This window comes from Carassius auratus, chromosome 12 (assembly GCF_003368295.1).
Source record: "Carassius auratus strain Wakin chromosome 12, ASM336829v1, whole genome shotgun sequence".
Taxonomy (NCBI): Eukaryota; Metazoa; Chordata; class Actinopteri; order Cypriniformes; family Cyprinidae; genus Carassius; species Carassius auratus.
In genome coordinates, this window is record NC_039254.1 from 3,406,593 (window position 1) to 3,422,050 (window position 15,458).

General features: G+C 38.3%; 1 protein-coding gene and 1 long non-coding RNA gene across 2 annotated transcripts; one reads left to right on the forward strand and one right to left on the reverse strand.

Moving 5' to 3' along the window:
- Positions 1-3,413: 3,413 nt before the first annotated feature.
- Positions 3,414-6,104, reverse strand: LOC113111504 (uncharacterized). The gene is made up of 6 exons (XR_003293326.1): positions 5,978-6,104; positions 5,502-5,903; positions 5,002-5,066; positions 4,172-4,262; positions 3,837-3,934; positions 3,414-3,714 (listed from the first exon to the last, which is right to left on the reverse strand). It is a non-coding gene; the product is annotated as an uncharacterized LOC113111504 (long non-coding RNA).
- Positions 6,105-6,410: 306 nt separating this feature from the next.
- On the forward strand, positions 6,411-15,211 carry dhx8 (DEAH (Asp-Glu-Ala-His) box polypeptide 8). The gene is made up of 23 exons (XM_026276281.1): positions 6,411-6,575; positions 6,951-7,036; positions 7,144-7,216; positions 7,350-7,441; positions 7,531-7,637; positions 7,827-8,162; positions 8,257-8,401; positions 8,707-8,910; positions 8,998-9,085; positions 9,217-9,314; positions 9,431-9,578; positions 10,197-10,378; positions 10,463-10,657; positions 10,765-10,950; positions 11,697-11,907; positions 11,996-12,177; positions 12,289-12,429; positions 12,517-12,672; positions 12,770-12,907; positions 13,012-13,140; positions 13,274-13,470; positions 13,817-13,996; positions 14,087-15,211. Exons 1-23 carry the CDS (start codon positions 6,467-6,469, stop codon positions 14,304-14,306), a joined length of 3,603 nt encoding a protein of 1,200 aa, XP_026132066.1. The 5' UTR covers positions 6,411-6,466; the 3' UTR covers positions 14,307-15,211.
- Positions 15,212-15,458: the final 247 nt, after the last annotated feature.

The following is a 15,458-nucleotide window of genomic DNA, read 5'->3' on the forward strand; positions in this document are numbered from 1 at the left end:
GAAAACGCAGAAAATGTTCCTTCCACATGCTCCACCTCCATATTATTTCCACGATAACAGGAATGGAGAATCCTCTGGCCCTCTTCATCCCACAGGTGTTCTCAGAGAAAACAAGCTGCCCGCTCAGCTCTTTCCACCAGGGCCTTGTCTCAGCATGGCTCCGACACGTGCAAACCTGGACAACATCAGCCCTGACCAACCGAAGAAATGGGAGTGGACGCTGATTACAAGCTTTGGAAAACCTAACCATGTTGAATTTAGAAAACAAGGTTCTTTGAATGTTGAAGCCATGTTCTGTCTGTGGTTTCTCTAGCAAAAGTACTTGGGCAAACAACCTGCTTATGTAAAACTGTCAGGAAGAGTTCTGCCTCTCAGATAATGAAACTCCCTGCCAACAAGAGCTAAAAACATTTTGATAAAGGTGCAATAGGTGCCAACCAAGACAGCAGAGCTTTGAAATGAGACATTAAGACTATAAGATCTCAAGTAGAATGTGTTCGGAGGGCTGGGGAACACTAACAATAGTCCTGTCAGCCCTGACATGTCTCACGGCTTTGAGAGTGGGCCTATCAGGTTTGATTAATGCCAAGGGTTACTCTGCAGGTAGCAATATCCAGTCGCTATGAATTAAGAATGTAATGGAGCGTAGCTCTGGAATGAACAGTTTCATTAAACAACGTCTCAGGCTTTCTTTAATTAAGATATCAGCTCATTAGTCACTATTCTTCAAGCGCTTTTGTCAGCCAGAGCTCCAAAGGGGCCTTGGCACCCTGCGAAGGTTTTGATATCCTTTCATTAAAGACAACGAGGGCACAGACCACAACCCAAAGGTCCCCTCTGTGGGCTTTTAAAGGCTTGGCTCCACATCTAAGCACCCCATGAAAGAACACTAACATTATGGTAATGCTATTAAAGCAAACCCAGTCAGAACAAAACAAACATTTATGGAGCTTGTCGAACACTGGACCTTGTTCGCCAAACGAAATCAATAAAATCATAAGGATAGGAAGGGGGTACATATAGCTAAAGGGGACGCAACTATTGTGAATTCTCTTCATGCCTCAGCCTCTCATTGATTAATTGATGATTGTTTCCATTTCAAAATGCTCTATGAAAAGCAATTAACTCTAATTAGAGTCTTTTCCTGGCTCAGTGCTCTGGGATTTCCAGTAGTATATTACTGGCTGACACATGTACTTTTTTCCAATCAGGAAACTTACCATTCCAGGAAGCTGGCATTTTGGTGTCCAGGTGAGGAGGTGGGCGTGCTTTTCGCACCTCGGCCAGCTTGGCCCTGGCTTCGTACAGCAACTCGGACAGTCTGTCCACACTGATGCTAAAGTGAGCAGCGGTGGGCTCTACTGAATAACGCTCAATCAGCACATTCTGACCCTGCAGCTCTCCATGGGGGTCGTACAAAAATACCAAGTAACAAATCAGTAAATGCACATGATACAGAAAGATCCCTGCCATTACAAATTAATTTGCATTATAAAAACCTGCTTTGTTCACAAATTAGGTGTTGTGTACGTTAAATGCTAACCACTGAATTTCATTCATTTTACTAGAACATACTTTTAAGTACCAACCTACTAGACAAGACTGCAGATTGGACAGAATTTGTGTTATGGTTTGTGAAACATTATTATTAATGGCTGGTTGTTCATTTGTCAATGTGCAGGTAAAGATATTTGCAAAGCTTTTCTTCTGTAATAATATTACAAATATTATTTTAGTAGTTAAAACTCTAAATTTGCTGATAGTTTTTATAATTATCTGAGACATTAGTTTATTTTTGTATATATATTTTTGTATTACAGCAAGCGGAAAACATAACATTTTGTTAAAAAAATGCAAGAGGTAGCTACAAATAAAGATGATTTTATACTGTATGCATGATTAAACAATTAATCCAATGAATCATTTGATTAATAAACTTTAATTTTCTTAGTTGTAGCCAAAAATCTTTCTAACTGCTCTCATAAAAACCTCAAATTCCCAAACCTGAGTGGGGTCCACATTGCCTTGCTCTTTCACACCATAATGATGCATGTAGATATCCTCCTGTGTTGTGCCTCCTTCAGCACCTTCCACGATGTCAGGAAGCAGCTCTCTGATCTCTCCTGCTGTCCACACACAAAACGCTCCCTCTCTCTTCTCAGTGGATTCCACCATAGGAAAGAAATCTGCATCCTCAGCGCTACAGAAGCCGCCAGACTGCAGAGGGCAGCACAATGCTCATAATCAAATGTGGTTTATTTATTTTTTGCCACTTTGTACATTGCGGTTTTTTGAGGGGATCATTTCTTCTTGGCCACAAATTATCTTGTGAAAACATGTTACTTTACATATCTTCAGCACACAGTGAACCTCTGGTTGTTATTTAAATCATAACAAGGGGATGATTTATAGTACAGAGAGAATGTGAATGCTATATTTTGTTTGCTTTTTGTGGGGAACAACCAAAATCAGACAGACAGACAGATAGAGGAGGTGGGTTGGCCTTAAAAATGACTCTGACCTGGTCGATATTTCAGTGCTTTTGTGTTTTGGTGCTGATTCAGCATGACTGACGCCAAATCTGGGATCTAATGAGGGAGAGGAAGACTCACCTTGTCACTTAGGTCTCTAGAGACGTGAAGCAACACGTCATGAGCCACATCTGCAAATAGGTATTCCCCAGACACCAGAAGCCAACAGCCATAATAACACCACACCCAGCCAAGCCAATGCCATATATATAATTAGAAAATTTTAGTTGATTGTTATACAAATCTTAAAATCATCTTAAAAGAACAGTTCAAACAAAACTTAAAACGTGCTGAAAATTTACTTCCAAGACGAAGATGAGTTTGATGATGTTTCTTCATAAAAACAGATTTGGAAAAAAAATCACATAACATCACTAGCTCACCAATGGATCCTGTGTAGTGAATGGGTGCCGTATAAATGAGTGTTCAAAAACCTGATAAAAGCATCACAATTATCCACAAGTACAAAGAAAGTCAATTCACTGTTGTCCTCGCACATCAAAATCCATCCACATATTTGTCTAGAACTGTTTTGGACTGTCTTCACTTGTAAAGTTTGATCAGTGCACATTTCTCTCCTGATTCAGATAAGAGGACTTTTCACTGGAGAAAGCAGTATTAAGAATATAGGACTAGTACTTTAGCCAGAATCAATGGTTTGATGTTAAAAAACTTGACAAATGTGTTTGCTGCAAAAAGCAAATACAAGTGGAGACATGTGGATTATTGTGAAGTTTTTATCAGCTTTTTGCACTGTCATTCTGACGGCACCCATTCACTGCAGAGGGTCAATTGACGAGCAAGTGATTTAATGCTATTTTTATTTTTATTTTTTTTTTGATAAAGAAACAAACTCATCCACATCTTGGATGCCCGAGGGTGAGTAACATTTTTTGGGTAAACTATTTCTTTAACTTGAGCATTTGAAAGCTAAACACAGAACATAACAATACAGCCCGTATTCTGTCTTCACACTCCAGAAATACAGAACAGTGTTTCATTATTACTTTCTGGACATAAGCAGTTATCTAGAGAGATAAGAATCACAGAAAATATATCCTTTATTAAAACACAGATACATATTCCCACCTGGTAAGCAGCGATATAGGCCACAGCAAGCTGGCCTGGGTCATATAACATCATTTCAAAGTGAGGGACATGCCAGGAGGAGTCTGTGGAGTATCTGTGAAAGCCATGAAAGAAAGAAGATTATTGTGTTTGGTTATGTAATTAAAAGGGAACAATTGATATTTAACATCTGATATAGTCGACACAGGTTCTGAATACACAGTTTTTGCATGTCACCTGTGCCACATGGTCATGAATGCCCCCCAATGCCATCATTCAGAGAGTGTGAAGGGCCATTTGCAGTGCTTCTGCTCCCTCAGAGCTGGCACGATTTACTGCCCAAGATGACATCAGGAACATCAGGTTTATTGGAGAAAAGAAAAACACAAGGCTCTTCTAATTATTATTGCAGACGCATATTTGACGGGTAATTAACTCACAAGGCAGGTGGTCAATAGGATATTATTTACTCTCTTTGTGAGTCTGTTCTAATAACAAATGACTGACAGACTATAAAAGCTGTACAAGTTTTAGTGATAAATCTTTTCAGTTCAGCCCAGTGTTTTGTTTACCTGATGAAGGGAACTTCAGAGCCTCTCGAAAACCAGTACTCTCTCTCCACTAGACTCCAGGGTTTCTCTGTTTCTCTGCCACTAAAAGACACTGTATGAAGATACTCATCAGACATCAGAGCACCACAGAACATGGTTTTCAAATTTGGGATGCCATTGTCAATATAAAGGACACTATTTATTTTAACGTATAAAGACATTGTATAAAGACCCATATATGCTGTGAAATAATATTATACATATTCGAAAGTTTTTGAAGGAAATTTATGCTTGTGCTTAACAATTATTACTCACTAGGGGGCCTTAGTATACAGAAATTTAGGAAAGTAAAAACAGGAAAAGCAGTAATATTGTTAAAACTTCTTACAATAACGTTGTACAATAACTATGTATTCCATTTTAATATATTTTAAAAGTTTAAAAGCTGAAATTTCCTTCAGAAATCATTCTAATATGCTGATTTGCTCATGTGCTCAAGAAATGCTCATGTCCTTATTACTATGATTAATGTTCTTTTTCAAACAGTTCATATTAAATATCATCTTGTTTTTTACTTTTCATTATTTTTTAACTATTACTTTGATTACTGTTAGATTTATAAACTTAATAAACAAAACGAAACAGACAGTTAATAGAATAAAATAATTTTAATGATGTCCAATTTGTTAAATGCTAACATATTTTGTCATCATCAGTATTATTATATATTATATATATATATATAATATCCCACTGTAAGCGATAATAAACAGTAAAGACTGTAATATTTAGGCTTGTGTATTAAGCAACACTAATAAAACATGCATCCAACATGTGTTTAGTCAAGATACCTGAAAGACAAATGTGCTTGTCTTCACTCTTCGCTTTATCAAAGGCTTCATGTCCTCAAGGAAACCTCAAAAAAAAAAATAATAATAATAATGAAAAAATACTTTGTAAAATATATCAGACATGATCTAATCTTGGTTTGTATTGAAGTCAACACAAAATATAGTATTTAATATTGAAATTTTGTATGTGAGAAAGTTACGACAAATATGTTTAAAGTACAATTTATTTGTAATTCAGTTTAGTATAGTTCTATTTATATTATTAATTTTATTGTTTTGTTTTTTGAAGAGAACCTACACTAATGCAGGGAAGTTACAATACAGGGGTAATTGAAATTTAAAAAATAATCACATGGTGCTTTTTGTTGACAATATCTCCAAAACTGAATAATCTAAACTGCCTTTGTGTTTACAGTAAGCCTAAAGATCTCAGAGCCCCTTACAATTCCACAGGGTCGTGTGCATGTTGTAATAAATAAGAGCTTAAGACTTCTCTTTACTCAGGCGATTGGTGTGCTTTGGGTTCTTTAATGTGTCCGGTTCATCACTACCAGATGCCATGCTGAAGAAACCCACTCCATAAGACCTAAAACAAACATAGGACATATAGGTGGTGAATTAAATTGATACTGAAAATGCTTTAACTGAACGCCACTGCTTATAGGGAACCTTAGTAAACAGTTACAGTAAACCAGCTGCTATATAAAGTATGAGGACTGTCTTTTCGCAGAAGTGATCCGGTGAAAAGACTGGCCTGTGCGATGTGTTTGGTGGTGATGATGTAGACCATGCGAAACTCAGTCTGAGCATTATAGAGCCGCACCGAGCTGATCGTGGTGCAGATTCACGCAGTCAGTGGAGTGGCCAGAAACTCACTTTTGCCACTAGATGTCGCACTAGATCTGTTATAAACACAGTCTAAGGTTATAAACAATAAAAACAAACCAAAACGTTGGTCTACCTTTAGAACTTTTACCTCCGGGGGGAACTTTTCCAGTCCAGATTTTTTTTCTTTAGCATTCATCGATAATCTATGGGTTGTTAACGCAGCATATAACGTTAATATAAAATATTAACATTTTGCATAAGAAAAATCGATTACGAATTCATAACCAAACATCACGGTATTAACTATTTATTTTTAAATTAAATTTATTGTAATTCTAATTTAATTATATCATAATTGAATGTATGATCTCCGTGTATTCTGTTTTCTTAAAGCTGTAGAAGAGAAAATAAATAAAGGGCAATTTTAAGAAAACCGTCGTTTGTTGTATGCGAGTTTTAAAAAGTACAACAGTTAATTTTGTATTTCAAACATGCAGTCTCCGGTTTTGGAAACTGGATTCGTCCCGTTTCAACCGTTAGAGGTCGCTTGTAATGTAACCCGGAACTAGAAATTATAGGACAAGAGGAAGCGCTGCCACTTTCTTCCGGTAAACGAAACAACAACATTCATAAAAACATGGCAGAGATCGGGGAAGACGAGCTCAAAAAGCTTGAATATTTGTCTTTGGTGTCTAAAGTTTGTACCGAACTTGACAACCATTTAGGAATCAACGATAAGGATCTTGGTAAGTCTATAAATCTGACTTGACCGCGTGTCAAGTTGTTGGTAACGTTAGCAGTTTCGTAAATAGCATGTTAGCCTGTTTCTTGGTTAACGTTAGTAATGTTATTTCCTGATGTAAAAGACAAAATATTTCTCTTTGGTGTGTAAAGTTTGTAACGAACTTGACAACCATTTAGGAATCAACGAAAAGGACCAGTAAATAAATCTGACTTGACCGCGTGTCACGTTGTTGGTAACGTTAGCCGTTTCGTAAATAGCTTGTTAGCCCGTTTCTTGTTTAGTTATGTTAATTACATGTGTAAAAGACAGAGGCATCGTTTGAATGTGGGTGTATGAAGGTCTGTAGTAACAGTCTGTTGGTTTATGTGTTTTTCAGCTGAGTTTGTTATCAGTCTTGCTGAGAAAAACCCAAGCATTGATGGATTTAAAACAGTGCTGGTTAAAAATGGAGCCGATTTCACAGTATGGATTTTTAAAATCTCTTCTGTCAAAAAATTGTTTTGTGAGTTTTGATTTTACATTTGGAGTTTTAGAAATGTCTAACCTATGGTGTCATTTCTGTCCTTTAGGATTCACTCGTCAGCAATTTGCTTCGTCTCATTCAAACCATGCGTCCTCCTGCAAAAGCATCTACCAGTAAAGGTAAGAGCATTGCTGCTCTTATAGAATAGCAGTCAGATTTTAATTAATATCTTCACGAAAAGCGTCTGCATTCTTTTTTCTTTTTTTCCTCATATTTCCTGATGGTACTTTTCTTGTGTTCTTTGTTGCACAGCCTCTCATGCTGTGGCTAAACCAAATAATGAAAAGGACAAGCTGAAAGAGCTGTTTCCAGCTCTGTGCAGAGCTGACAATCCTAAAACTAGGGTATTTCTGTATATACATGGTCTATATAAATAATTATAATGTGTATTTAATCAACTTTAATCATAAACTGTATCTGCTCTTGTATTTAGACTATGCTGGATGAGGAAGATGTGAAAGTTGCTGCTGATGCCATGAAAGAGTTGGAGATGTTTATGCCCAGTGTTAGTGGTACAGAACCTAGCAGCAGTAAACACAGGTGAGGAGCTTCTCTAACCTAAAATAGATGCCATTAAACCTGATGGTGCAGTGGATGCCCCGCTGCATCATGTTGTTGCATTTTAATGTGTATGTATCATGAATCTTACATTTCACTGCTGGTCATATGCTTCTCCATGTAACCATTTATGTGACAAATAAAAATCTCGAATTGATTTTTGAATCTTAGATCTGAAACTAGCAGCAGCAGTAAGAAGAAGCGGAGGAGCAGAAGTCGCAGTCGAAGCAGAGACAGGGACCGAGACAGACGGAGACGCCATCGCTCACGCTCCCGTTCCAGATCTCGCTCTAATGAGAGAGACCGAAGGAAGCGGAGGAGCCGCTGGCACTCTCGCAGCAGGTCCAGGAGTCCTGCACGGGGAGACCGAGACAAAGGCTCAGACCGCTGGAAGGACAAACATGTGGACCGCCCCCCTCCAGAGGAGCCATCTGTGGGCGATATCTACAACGGCAAAGTCACCAGTATTATGCAGTTTGGCTGCTTTGTGCAGTTGGAAGGTCTCCGGTATGTTTTGGATGCAGTTAACATACTTTTAAGGCTAATGAAATTGATGCAAGTGTGTATGATTTGATAATAAACGTATCTTTCTTTCATGAAGGAAACGCTGGGAAGGCTTGGTCCATATTTCTGAGCTCAGGAGAGAAGGTCGGGTAGCAAATGTGGCTGATGTGGTCACTAAAGGTCAAAGGGTCAAAGTCAAGGTGTTGTCCTTCACTGGATCTAAAACAAGTCTCAGTATGAAGGTGAGTTGGATTTGTCTTAATGAAAGCCATGAGAGAGAACAGCCAAAACTGGCAATGGTCCGAAAGTCACCAATTTAGAGAACAGTTCAAATTTGCATATCTATATTGGTTCATGCTATTTACAGATTTGTTAAATTCATAAAAATGAATACAATTATAATCATTGTAAGTTTCTGCATATTTATATTTTTCCACAGAACATATCTCTCATGTGAAAGACCTTTTGTGCTCAGTTGTATTATATATTGACTGATCACTGCATTATATGTGGGCTGATTTTTGTTGGGTTGTCTTTCTTTTACTAGGACGTTGACCAGGATACTGGTGAAGATCTGAACCCTAACAGGAGGAGAAATATGGGTGGAGAAGGTCTGGAAGAGACGGCCATGAGGAATCCTGACAGACCTACAAACCTGAACCTGGGCCATGCTCCAGAGGTAGAGGATGACACATTGGAACGCAAAAGACTCACCAAGATCTCCGATCCGGAGAAGTGGGAAATCAAACAGGTGAATGGCCAACTTTTTAATATTTTTCTTTTTATAACATTTATTACTTATTTACATATCTTAACATCTTGATGTGTCTGTTCTTAGATGATTGCTGCCAATGTGCTGTCTAAGGAGGAATTCCCAGACTTTGATGAAGAGACAGGAATTTTGCCTAAAGTAGATGATGAGGAAGGTATGAATTGTATATATTTAAACTCAATATTTTTACCATACATATAAGTTAAATCCAGCTTTCCATCACAAAAATTTTTTTTTTTTGTTGGAACACCTCTTAAATTTAGTATTTTATTGTTTGTCTGTCAGATGAGGACTTGGAGATTGAGCTGGTGGAAGAGGAACCTCCATTCCTGAGGGGACACACCAAACAGAGCATGGACATGAGTCCTGTCAAGATTGTCAAGGTAGGTCAAACCATTTCTACTCTGACTATACAGCTGCCTGAACAGCTTGGACATGTCAACAAATCTGGACATATTCTGTGATTTTTACACTTGCATACATTCTGTTTTTCTGGCAGAACCCCGATGGATCTCTCTCCCAAGCAGCCATGATGCAGAGTGCCCTGGCCAAAGAGCGAAGGGAGGTGAAACAGGCCCAACGGGAGGCTGAAATGGACTCGATCCCCACGGGCCTAAACAAACACTGGGTGGACCCACTGCCTGACAGTAAGACATTCAAACTTCATCCTAATATATTTCTGCTTTGAAAAGTGCAATAGAATATCACTTCAAGTCACACTTCCTACTCTAATGCAGATGTAAGATGTCCTGTAAACTTTTTTTTAATAAGTCAAACATTCAAAAATGATATTATGGTCAGAACTCTGAGGTATCAAACAGGGATCACACATCTGACTTTGAAGCAGAATGCTTTAGAACTGTAAACTTCCCTTGAATACAAGTAACATTTGAAGACTAAAATAAAAATCAGTCTGATTAAGTATATAATGAAGTAGCATCGTTTGAGTAAGCGGAAGTTTTGCAGTCCATGTCCTCCAGTTTAAAAAAACAACCAAAAACAAGCGGTTATGTAATATAAAAGACACTGATAATTCCAGATAAACTTCCTTCCTATTTGTCCATACTGGGGTTTAGGGAGTTCTCTAATAGGGAGATCTGATTTCTTGAGCTCTGCTGTGGTGGCAGATGGTGGCTGGTCTGCACATAACAAGCCTATATCTGATGCTTGTGTGCCCTCTGGCCTTGTATGAGCTCAAGACTGTTATGTTTGTGCATCACTAATAAATGCTTTTTTCTTTCTTCACACGCTCACCATCCATACAGCCGACGGCAGGCAGATAGCTGCTAATATGAGGGGCATAGGTATGATGCCCAATGACATCCCAGAATGGAAGAAACACGCTTTTGGTGGCAACAAGGCCTCCTATGGAAAAAAGACTCAACTTTCTATCCTAGAGCAAAGAGAGAGTCTTCCCATCTACAAGTTGAAAGAGCAGCTCGTTCAGGTTTGACTATAACTGATACATATTTTCATTCTGAGCTAGTTTTCAGTTTAGTTGTGTTCATAGATCCAACCATTGTCTTTACAGGCTGTCCATGACAACCAGATCCTAATTGTGATTGGTGAGACAGGCTCAGGAAAGACCACTCAGATAACTCAGTACCTGGCTGAAGCTGGATACACCACACGGGGGAAGATCGGGTGCACACAACCCAGAAGAGTGGCAGCCATGTCTGTGGCTAAAAGAGTGTCAGAGGAATACGGTTGCTGTTTAGGTCAAGAGGTAGATGCTTGCTTATATTAATTTCCACTACATTTGCACATTTTGCAGCAATGATCTAACATTTGACCATAACAGTTTAAAACGGATCTCATTCTGTGTCTGTGCAGGTTGGCTACACCATCCGTTTTGAGGACTGCACAAGTCCCGAGACTGTCATTAAGTACATGACGGATGGTATGTTGTTAAGAGAGTGTCTTATTGACCCTGATCTGGGCCAGTATGCCATCATTATGTTGGATGAGGCCCACGAGAGAACCATTCACACAGATGTGCTCTTTGGCCTGCTCAAGAAGGTACGTTTCAGAGGTTTTGTTTACACAGTCAATAAAGATTTATTTTATGTATCCATTTATTTGTAAAGAAATATTTTAATTTAGCATTGTTACAATGAATTTCTATTTCAAATAAGTGCTGTGACATTTCTCATAATCAAAGAATCCTCGAATGTATTGCATTTTTTACAAAAAGAAAATGTTACTTAGGCTCCAAATCATCAAATAAAAATTTCTGGAGTATCATGTGACACTGAAAACTGAAGTACCATCAACGGAATACATTACATATTAAAATGTATTTAAAAATTAAAAAAAAAAATTAATCCTGTATTGTAGTAATATTTCACAATTTAATTTAATTTAATTTATTTATTTTTTATGTATTGAATCATAAAAAGCAGCTGTGGTGAAATTAAATTATATATATATATATATATATATATATATATATATATATATATATATATATATATATATATATATATATATATATATATATATATATATATATATATATATATATATATATATATAAATACACACACACATACACACCATAAAGTAAATAATAAACAACTTAAATTTAGAAGGAAAAAAAAGGGGGGGCATGCAAGATCTCTTCTATTTGTACCTGTTTTAAACACTGTTGCTTTGTACTCTTGAAAAACGAAAAAAAAAAAGTTTGAAAGTGACAAACTTAGGTGCTTAGATTTGTACACCTCTTTTAGGGCACATGTAACAGTCTTGTTTTTTGTATTATTTAGACTGTACAGAAGCGAACTGACATGAAGCTCATCGTGACATCTGCTACGCTGGACGCTGTGAAATTCTCGCAGTACTTTTATGAAGCACCCATTTTTACTATCCCTGGTCGTACATATCCAGTGGAGGTTTTGTACACTAAAGAACCTGAGACTGATTATCTGGATGCCAGTCTGATCACAGTCATGCAGATTCATCTCACTGAGCCTCCAGGTAACTTTTTGCACATAGTTGTTCACAGAAAAAGTTGTAAATGCCTGTGAAAATGAACTTCCTGTTATAAAAGTTATTTAATGTGCAGGTGACATCTTGGTGTTCCTGACGGGTCAGGAGGAGATCGACACTGCCTGTGAGATCCTGTACGAACGAATGAAATCCCTTGGTCCTGATGTCCCAGAGCTGATCATCCTCCCAGTCTACTCTGCCCTGCCCAGTGAAATGCAGACCAGGATCTTTGACCCAGCACCACCTGGAAGTCGAAAGGTACCATCCATTGCTTTCTATGACCACTACTGAAATATCAGAACATCTCTGAAAATATGCATCACTGGATCATATTCTGCTACATTTTTTTTTTCTTTTTCTTTTTTTTAGGTGGTTATTGCTACTAACATTGCAGAGACTTCTTTGACAATTGATGGGATCTACTATGTGGTGGATCCAGGTTTTGTCAAGCAGAAGGTTTATAACTCCAAAACTGGCATTGATCAGCTAGTAGTTACCCCCATTTCCCAGGTAACATCCATTCCTAATCATCCAAACTACATTCAGTATACATTAAATTTAACTTTGTCTTCTAAACCTCATTCTTGTGGTCCGTAGGCCCAGGCTAAGCAGCGAGCGGGCCGAGCAGGAAGAACAGGCCCTGGGAAGTGCTACAGACTCTACACAGAACGTGCCTACAGAGATGAGATGCTCACCACCAACGTACCTGAGATTCAGAGAACTAACTTGGCCAGTACTGTACTGTCTCTAAAGGTACAATTCAACTGTTCTAATGTTGAGTCATCTTGGAACAATATTAAAGTTCATGCATGTGCAGAAAAGCTGAGAATCTCTCTTGTCCTCCAATCAGGCAATGGGCATCAATGACTTGTTGTCATTTGATTTCATGGATGCTCCGCCCATGGAGACGCTCATCACAGCCATGGAGCAGCTGTACACTCTGGGAGCATTGGATGATGAAGGCTTGCTTACACGCCTCGGTCGTAGAGTAAGTTTGCATGTGTCTCTTTTCTTGCGCTTTTAAACTGATTTGGTTGTAGCTGCTCAGTTTTCAAAACGAAGTATTAAGTTTCTTGTCACGGTTCTTATCAGATGGCCGAGTTTCCTCTGGAGCCTATGCTTTGTAAGATGTTGATCATGTCCGTCCATCTTGGCTGCAGCGAAGAGATGCTGACCATTGTGTCAATGCTTTCAGTACAGAATGTCTTCTACAGACCAAAGGTACTCCTTTAGCCCCCACATGTTCTCAGATCCATGAATGGTCAAGGAACAGTTACATCACTTCATAGAGTTTTAGGTATCCCAGCAGACTGATCCTAAAGATAGTAATCAAGATTTCACTTTTGAATCTCAGGACAAACAAGCTCTGGCAGATCAGAAGAAGGCCAAGTTTCACCAGCCCGAGGGGGACCATCTGACCTTGTTGGCTGTCTACAACTCCTGGAAGAACAACAAGTTTTCCAACCCCTGGTGCTACGAAAATTTCATCCAGGCACGATCTCTCAGGCGTGCGCAGGATATCCGCAAACAGATGCTGGGCATCATGGACAGGTGAGGGGATGAGAATAACAGTAACTTTATATACACCTTACACAACCTAAGCCTTAAGGCCTGTTCACACCTAGAGCAATAACTATAAAGATATCGAAGTATGAGCTGCGGTTATGTCATCGCTGCCTTGCTCAAGCTGAGTGGATTCTGATTAGCTAAATGCTTTTTTTAATAGGAATAATTCTTCTGGAAGTGATTCCATTGATGTCATTCTTGTGTCGTTATTGTTATAGTTGAGGTGTAAACATCCTTATTATCATAGAATTAGAAGGATTTTTATAACTTTATTGTTCTAGTTGTCAAAGTTGCACTGGCACTGCATAATTACACATTCTTCTCTCTTCAGACACAAGTTGGATGTGGTATCATGTGGTAAAGCCACAGTACGTGTACAGAAGGCCATCTGCAGTGGTTTCTTCCGAAACGCCGCCAAAAAGGACCCTCAAGAAGGTTACAGAACCCTTATAGACCAGCAGGTGGTCTACATCCACCCCTCCAGCGCATTGTTCAATCGCCAACCAGAATGGTATGTTTGCAAAAAGTACAACAGTTAACAACACAACTAGTATCCATGCTGCTTGTACTAAAGCTAGTTTCACTGCGTTCTTCTCCTCAGGGTGGTGTATCATGAGCTTGTGCTGACCACCAAGGAGTACATGAGGGAGGTGACCACCATTGACCCGAGGTGGCTTGTAGAATTTTCTCCTGCTTTCTTCAAAGTCTCTGATCCCACACGCCTCAGCAAACAGAAGAAACAGCAGCGGTTGGAGCCCCTTTACAACCGCTATGAGGAACCAAATGCGTGGAGAATATCCAGAGCCTTCAGACGACGCTAGAACCTTCACACAAGGTTCTCATAGACTGCGAATGTCCCATACTGCTGCTGAACTAAACGTGGAGTTTGTGGTATGGGCAGAGTGGAGGATAACATGGACCGAAGCTAAAAATGTGTGTAAAAAAAAAATTTTTTAAGATAAGATCCTTTCCGCTACTCTGAACAGCATGTTTGAATTTAATGATGTTCCCTCAAAAAATGAAAACTAATCTTAATTTCTGCTTTCCTGTTTTTTTTTTTTTTTTTTTTTTTTTTTTTGAAGCATTTCATTTATTTTAATTTTGGTTATGGATGTTAGGCATTTATAATTGAAATTTTCCCTACCTTTGTATAAAAAAAAAATACAAAAACCTGAGAGATCAAAATGAGATAATTAAATTATCTGGGTTATTAAACCCTGTGTTGGATGCCAGATTCAGTTACTTTGACTTTTTTTGAACAAGCTACCCCCTTTAACAAAGCAAATCCGTTATTTGCATTTACATAGTGCAGCTCTTTTTGTCCAGATTCACCGGAATGGCCCATTTGTGTTGTAGAACGTGTGGACCGCACATCCGACTGGATGTTGATTACTGTTCTAAAAGGGAAAGGGGTTTCATTCATTCAGTTGGTTCCGCCGTGGTGGTCTGGTCATCACAATTGAATAGGATGTCAAGTCACATTCACTATCACACACAGATATCATCCTTATTTGGGGCCTCTCTTCTGTTTTAATGTTTAAATTACCAACTGCGAACAGGATCAGTACATTGGACCACAGTGGAGATTTTGTGTTATAGCCCTTTCATTAGAGGAAGTGATGGGGGAGGAAATCTTCTGTAGTTTTTGATATTGTTACAGATTATGTTCTGTCATATCTTGGAGTCATTGTGATGTCAAATTAAAATAAAATTTCTCATTTAAAAAGTTCCTCTTGAGTTTTTTATTTTTATTTTTTCTCCGTAAAAGTGTATATTTCAGTTGCACTATATACAGTATCTACATTTAAAAATACATTCTAAAATGAGGACTATTTTAAGTAAAAATAAGAAAATGAAAACTCGCTATTTAATTAGGCAAACCATGCTTTTCTTTTACACATTTATTCCAAGCTTCTGTTATTTAAAGATGCTATGCGAGTAAATATTTATGGCATGGTATACGGGAGTTCAGA

What these genes read in the sequence shown, in the direction of transcription:
- dhx8 (XM_026276281.1), top strand. Translation starts at nt 6,467, where the DNA reads ATGGCAGAGATCGGGGAAGACGAGCTCAAAAAGCTTGAATATTTGTCT. An exon ending in GGTGGACCCACTGCCTGACA is followed by an intron (nt 9,579 to 10,196) that starts GTAAGACATTCA and finishes CCATCCATACAG; the next exon opens with CCGACGGCAGGCAGATAGCT. An exon ending in TTCAATCGCCAACCAGAATG is followed by an intron (nt 13,997 to 14,086) that starts GTATGTTTGCAA and finishes TCTTCTCCTCAG; the next exon opens with GGTGGTGTATCATGAGCTTG.